A 7,500-nucleotide genomic window follows, 5' to 3' on the forward strand; every position below is an offset into this window, starting at 1 on the left:
ATGTGTGTCTTATAAACCTTGTTCAAGTTTAACTGACATAAAAATTTATTCTGATCCATACAAATGCACACACAAACCTGCACACAACACCACACACACACACAACAACACCCACCCACACACACACACACACACACTATAGGCTCCCCACCTCCCTCATTCTCACCCGGCACCACCCCCCTCACCATCACCATTACCATCACCATCTCCTGTACCTGACCTTCACGTCCACCACCACCCCCTCACGCGCACGTGCCAACGTCAAGATAAAACATCACCTCAGCAATGAATCGTGTCCAAGGGCTCGTCTGCACATGGCACCATTGACAAATGAGACCCACATTAATGGTTCGCTGTGGTCGGTTTCAGTGGAACCCTCATAGACTTTACTGCACTTGTGATCAGCATTTTGTGCTCTGTGAGTGTAGTTCGTTCTTTCTTTCTTTCTTTCTTTCTTTCTTTCGTTCTTTCCTGTGTTCGTGGGCTGCGGCGCCACCTCTCCCTATTCATCTACGAGTTCGAGTGTAGTAAGTAGGCAGCCATACCCCGTCTCTGGTTGGGGGAGGGGGGGTCTCTTTGAGTGCATGATTTGCGCCTTTTTTTTTTAATCTGGAATACATTCGATAAAGAAAAAAAAAAGAGGAAGAAGAAAGGAAAAGATAAAGAAAGAAAAAAAGGTAAGGAGGTGAAAAAGAAAGAATCTTCTTTTATAAACACAAGAAGAAAAATATAAAGAGGAAAAATAGATTATGTACCTACGCAAATGTGCATAGATTATATACATACGTAAATGTGCACCGAGTAACATCAAGTGCTGGTTGCCGAGAAGGTGAGATTATCCTGTACTTCAAGTAAGTGAATCTTTAGCCGTTCTTGTTGGTGGTAGTGATGGTAGTGTTTTTGTTGTGTGGGGTTTTTTTCTGTTGTTTTTTGTTTGCTTTCTTTCTCGTTTTAAATGGTGGTGTGCAACTGTTCTACTGTCAAATGGTTATGAAATTTGGAGGTCGAAAATTACATTTGAATCTTTTTTTTCTTCTTCTTTTTTTTTTCTTTCTTTTTTTTTTCTTTTTTTTTCTTTCCTTTCCTTTCTTTCTTTCTTTTTTCTTTTCCTTTTTTTTTCTTTTCCTTTTTAAACAATACGATATTTTCTTTGAGATATATGAAGAAGGGATTTTTGCATCGCTGTGACCGGTTAAAGTATATAAGAGAAAAAAAATTAACAGAAACTGGATTTGATTACGTCTGGGATTCTGAGTCATTTTTAACAATATAATTTATGTTTAAATGTCAGACAGGAATTACAACGAAATGTTATCATATTCGGATGTGACGTAACGCCCTGGGAAATAGTAATAAATGTTTATCACATAGAAACTTTATACTGATGAGTTAATTCTGGTACAGAAATATTATATTTCCCATCTTTACATCTGATCATTAATGCAGTTTTCGTGTAGCGGTCACAAATTATCTCTTGACAGCGGTAGACGTCATGAAATTCTGAGTGAATTGCGTATTTGTCGTAATTGTGATATGGGTGTAATTGTAATAATAATAATAATGATAATGATGATGATGATGATAGATAGATAAATATCATCGTCTTCATAATCATCATCATCATCATCATTTTTTTAACTTTTATTCCATCATCATCGTCATCGTCGTCGTCATCATCATCATCATCATCATCACCATCATCATTACTAGCATTGATATTATCATCACCATTAGTGATGGTGGTGGTGGTGGTGGTGGTGGTTGTAGAAGGACAATTATACACCATCAAGACTCAAACAGTGACAACAACTGTAATAATCATTACTGTTATGTTCAAAGCAACAATTTTTAATCGCAACTGTGAGCCATATCTGTAGAACAGTCCTCCCTCTTCCCACGACAAAGTACACTGTATATATATATATATATATATGTGTGTGTGTGTGTGTGTGTGTGTGTGTGTATAATAATAACAATCATCATCATCATCATCATCATAATAATAATCATGTGTGTGTCTGTGCGTGTGTGTTAGTGTGAGTGTTGGAGTGTTACAGTTGTAGTATTGATAGCATGTTACTTTGTGAGTTTCATGTATTGTGTTTTTATAATATTAATGATTCTGTTTTATGTTTCTGCTACTTTTTATATGCTTTCTTGTTTCACTTTAGGTATTGGATTGTAAAGCGCTTAGAGCTTGCTTATGTTTGTATTATAGCGCTATATAAAAATAAATTATTATTATTAAGATACCTCATTATAACCATAACAACTAGCAATGACACAAGTTAATAAACTATTATTGAAAAAATATATAATAACAATAAAAAGAAAATATATATATTTGTAAAGCACATAGTATCAATAACATGCATCCTCTTTCACACACACAGACGAAAACCGACACACACACGTGCGCGCGGGTGTCTGACTGTCTGTCTGTCTGTCTGTGCGTACGTGCGTGCGTATGTGTGTGAGTGGGTGTGCATCTGTGTGTGGGGGGGGGGGGGGGGCGAGGGGGGAGTGCGCGCGTGTGTGAAAGAATATATCTGTTTGTCTATCTGCGTTTGTGCATGCGTGCGTGTGTGTTTGAGTGTAAGGATGATAAGAAATTATAGTGGGGGGTTTTTGTTGTTGTTTTTTTACACACCTGCGAGGAACAGGTGCGTGCGTGCGTGTGTGTGTGTTTGAGTGTAAGGATGATATGAAATTATAGTGGGGGTTTTTTGTTGTTGTTTTTTTACACACCTGCGACGAACAGGTGGATAGTCAGTACGGGCGCTGTGTTCATCATTACAATTATAAGTTTGAATGTATTTGGCGACAGGTGTTTTGCTGTCACTGTCTTTTTTAGTTGTCTAACTGTGCGTTGTCATTCCGCATGTTCGTTCGTCAAGTTCACTTGTGATTCTGTGTGTGTGTGTGCGTGTGCGTGTGTGTGTGTGCGCGCGTGTGTGTGTATGTGTGTGTGTGCGTGCGTGTGTGTGTGTGTGTGTGTGTGTGTGCGTGTGTGTGTGTGTGTGCGTATGTGTGTGTTTGTGTGTGCGTGTGTGTGTGTGTTTATAGATTCATACTACTTCAACTTACACCCTACCTTTATTTTTTCTGAAGCATCTTGGGCGGTCTTTAGTGGAATGGCGTTTCTGCAACTTTATCTTCTTTTGCTGATGGTTCTGTCAACAGGTAAGAAGACAGATGGACAGAAAGACAGACAGACAGACAGACAGACAGACAGACAGACGACAGACAGGCAGCCTGGCAGGGTGACTCAGACAGGCTGTGACAATGTATAGACGTGTATCTGTTGAAGAATGGACTTTCATCACACCACCCAAGCACTAATACACAATGCATGACGACATATGTAGCTTGATATCGTGTGCGCTTTTTTTTTTTTTTTTTTTGCTTTTTTTTTAACGTTTTGTTTCCTGAAATAAACACGTCTTGAACTGTCTTGTCTTGTCTTGTCTTGTCTTGTCTTGTCTTGTCTCGTCTTGTCTCACCTAAGATTGCCGGCTATTAAGCATTATAGTTCGATGCCCGTCGCTCCTGGTGGGGATTTTTACAATCACACAGGTCAACGGAATTATGTGCAGGGTTGCTGGTGTCTGAACCTCCTTCGAGTGTATACGCACGCAGAAGATCAAATACGCACGTTAAAGATTCTGTAATATATTTCAGCGTTCGGTGGTTTATGGAAACAAGGTCATACCTCGAAAACGAGTATGGCTGCCTGAATGGCGGAGTAAAAAAAAACTATTAAAAAAACCTAAACGGTTATACATGTAAAATGTTACGTGTGTGTTTGTGTGTGTCTCTGTCTGTCTGTCTGCCTGTCTGTCTGTCTGTCTGTCTGTCTGTGTCTGTGTGACTGAAACCTGATTGAATGACACAGGAAAAGAAGGAACACAGAAATGCATGAATGAAATTCCAGCAAATAAAGAACACAGAATACTTCAGGTATCAAAGATTTATTTCTCAGTAACTTACAAAACAAATAGATAAAACGGAATATTTTCAATATTAAAAAGAAAAGGGTCGGTTTACTATCACATGCAGTTAATTTGAACACTCGACGCATGAAATATGAACAGGGGTGCTAGATACACCCTCTGATCGTAGGTTGCGAAGTTGGACCCCCATCCTCACCCTCTATGCCTGTCTGTCTGTCTGCCTGTCCGTCTGCTTGTATATCTATTCGTATGTGAATGACCCTGTGAATAGCTTACCTGTGTCAGTCTCTATCGATGCCTCTGCATGTGTGTCTTCAGTTTCTCAAGTTTAGAGTTATCCATGCGTGTGAATGGCTGGTGTGAAAGCGCGTTGATTTGTCTCTGCACAAGATTCAGCGCTACATAGATGCTAAATATTAATATTGTTGTTATGTGTGTATCTGCTATCCATTCTGTCTGTGTAACCCACAGCGGGACAGAACTTCACGAACACCACGGGTCCAGGGGAAGATCAAATTCTTGCAGAGATGGAAGAGGGGGAGACGACTGAAGACTCGGCTTCTTCTCTGGGTGCCAGACGAGCAGCCTGTTTTCGGGCTGGTGCGGATACTGCTGCTGCTGCTGCTGCTGCTGTTGCTGCTGCTGGGGGTGATGGTGGAGGTGCCAACGTGACCCTCCACCCCTTCCCCTCTGCACCTGTCTATAACCTGACTTGTGGTACCAGTACGCTGGTTCACCACACGCTGGTGGAGTTGTGGGCTGGTCAATCTTCCCCTGGGATGTGCCAGTGAGTGCTCTGCGGTTCCTCCCCCCCCCCCCCCAGCTCCCTTCCACGCCCCCATCCCTCCACCCCCCACCCCCCCCAGTCTGTCCCATGGGCGGGTGAATGGATGGATAGATGGGTGGATTGGATGAATTGAAGGGTGGATAGGGTGGATGGATAGATGGGTGGATTGGATGAATTGAAGGGTGGATAGGATGGATGGATAGATGGGTGGATTGGATGAATTGAAGGGTGGATAGGGTGGATGGATAGATGGGTGGATGTTTGGATGGATTGTGGCGGCTGGATGATTAGGTTATTTAGGGAAAGAAACAAGGTAGGAAAAGAAAGAGAGAGAGAGAGAGAGAGTGTGTGTGTGTGTGTGTGTGTGTGTGTGTGTGTGTGTGTGTGTGTGTGTGTGTGTGCGTAGAAGGGTGTAGGGTGTATCGGGGTAAGATAGATAGATATGCAATGTGCAAGCGTGTGTGTGCCAGTGAGTGGTAATTTTGTTGGTGCGTGAAATGTGCTTCCAGAACCAGACTCCGATTCGGAAGTTAATAAAAAATAAAAAAAATAAAATAAAATTTTAAAAAACCATGCAGTCTGCTCCCACAGCTGAAACCAAAAACTGTGTATGTTGGAGCTTTTCTCTTGTCTTATCAGCAGGTTTTTTCTTTCTTTCCTGGGTCGTTTTTCTCTGTGTGTGTGTGTGTGTGTGTGTGTGTGTGTGTGTGTGTGTGTGTGTGTGTGTGTGTGTGTGTGTGTGTTGTTGTTGTTGTTGTTGTTGTTGTTGTTGTTTTGTTTTGTTTTGTTTTGGGGTGGGTTTTTTTGTTGTTGTTGTTTTTTCTTTCTTTCTTTTTTCTTTTTCATTTTTTCATATTTCTTGTTTTTGTTTTTGTTTTGTTTTTTACAGACACAGGGAAGCGTATGAGGAGATAAGCGGTTGTGTTCTGGAGGCCACCAAGAGTTGTCTGCCCGTCAGAAACCGGGTGCACTATCCGGACGCGGACAGGGTGAAGGCCGGGATGCGGTACATATGTGGTGTTGTCCAGGATGACAGGTTTGGTAAGACTGCCATGGATTACACATTGTCATCATTGTCATGTGACACTGAGTACAGTCACGTACACACACACTACACCATATCAAACACACACACACACACACACACACACACACACACACACACACACACACACACACACACACACACACACACACACACACACACACACACACACTGCAGCACACCAGGCTGACAGGTGTGGTAAGACTGCCATGGATTACACATTGTCATGTGACACTGAGTACAGTCTGGCCAGAACAGCCCAGAACAGAGTGTGATGGCGAGGGGTCGTCGATGGCCTATGCTCCAGCAGAAGCGATGGGCAAAATGAAAAAAAAATGACTGAGTACAATCACGTACACACACACTACACCATATCAAGCACACACACACACACACACACACACACACACACACACACACACACACACACACACACCACATACACACTGCAGCACACCACAGCACACCACACAACACACACACACACACATTCTCTCTCTCTCTCTCTCTCTCTCTCTCTCTCTCTCTCTCTCTCTCTCTCTCTCTCTCTCTCCTCATCCTCTATCCCCCATTCTGATGTGTAATGCGGTGTGTGACGTGTGTGTTTGTTTCTTTGATTTTGTTCTTCTTCTTTTTTCCTTTCTTTTTTTCTTTTTTTTTTCTTTTTTTTTTTTACCTATGCATTTTACTAACACCATGCTAGTGCCTGTATGTCGTGTGTGTGTGTGTGTGTGTGTGTGTGTGTGTGTGTGTGTGTGTGTGTGTGTGTTCGTGTGTGTGCGTGTGTGTGTGTGTGTGTGTGTGTGTGTGGTTGTTGTTTTGTTTTGATTTATGCATATATTTTTTCCTCTGTTGTGTATCTCTACTAACACCATGCTTTCATTTTATTAAATATTGTGTAGTGTAGACCCTATTCAGGGCGGGGACTGGATGTAAAAAAGCACACCAGTGCTTATCTATTATCCTCGAAATAAAGAATTTGTCTTGTCTTCTCTCTCTCTCTCTCTCTCTCTCTCTCTCTCTCTCTCTCTCTCTCTCTCTCTCTCTCTCGAAGCAGAGACGATTATCTTATGTTGTTAATACTCACAATTATGACCGACGACGAGGAGGATAATAATAAAGTTGTGGTGATGATGATGATGATGATGATGATGATGATGATGATGATGAAACTATGTAAGTACTGCTGCTGCAAATGATGATGATGATGATGATGATGCTGATAGCACAGTTTGTGGCTGTCATACAACATTTACACGTGGCTCAAGTATATTAAGGACTGGGGTGGAGAAATGATATCAAAATTCATTGTCGTCGTCATTACAGCCACCATCCATACCATCGCTATTGATTTATGTGCTGTTGTGCAACAGAAACTACTGCTGCTGATGCTACGACAACTACTACTGCTGCTGCTGCTGCTGCTACTGTCAACATCATCACCACTCCCATGATAATTAATTATCCCCAGGACACCAACATACCACAATCAGCAAAACTTATTCCGAAAAGATTCTGAGGTTCAAAGTTTTGAAAAGGTAAGGATGGCCAAAATATGTCGACAACGAAAGTGCTATATTGATGCATGATATAATATGGTTTAAACAGTATTTTATTTGGAATATTTGATATAATATACGTCTGTATATCTCTGTCTGTCACCGCCCCGTTCTTCCTGCACTGAAACAAGATGTGGATATGACGTGCGCACGCGC

At 41.7% G+C, this 7,500-nt stretch overlaps 1 protein-coding gene across 5 annotated transcripts in view; it reads left to right on the top strand.

Moving 5' to 3' along the window:
• LOC143291880 (uncharacterized) overlaps positions 1-7,500 on the top strand; it is a 10,407-nt gene that overhangs the window by 482 nt on the left and 2,425 nt on the right. The window contains exons 1-5 of one of the 5 annotated variants that reach the window (XM_076602005.1): positions 349-418; positions 3,112-3,183; positions 4,425-4,740; positions 5,630-5,781; positions 7,476-7,500. The exon at positions 7,476-7,500 is cut by the window's right edge and continues 99 nt beyond it. In XM_076602005.1, coding sequence (XP_076458120.1) covers positions 3,135-3,183; positions 4,425-4,740; positions 5,630-5,781; positions 7,476-7,500 — 542 coding nt within the window. In that variant the 5' untranslated portion in view covers positions 349-418; positions 3,112-3,134. The other 4 variants (XM_076602006.1, XM_076602007.1, XM_076602010.1 and 1 more) reach the window with 4 other exon arrangements.

This window comes from Babylonia areolata, chromosome 18 (assembly GCF_041734735.1).
Source record: "Babylonia areolata isolate BAREFJ2019XMU chromosome 18, ASM4173473v1, whole genome shotgun sequence".
NCBI lineage: Eukaryota > Metazoa > Mollusca > Gastropoda > Neogastropoda > Buccinidae > Babylonia > Babylonia areolata.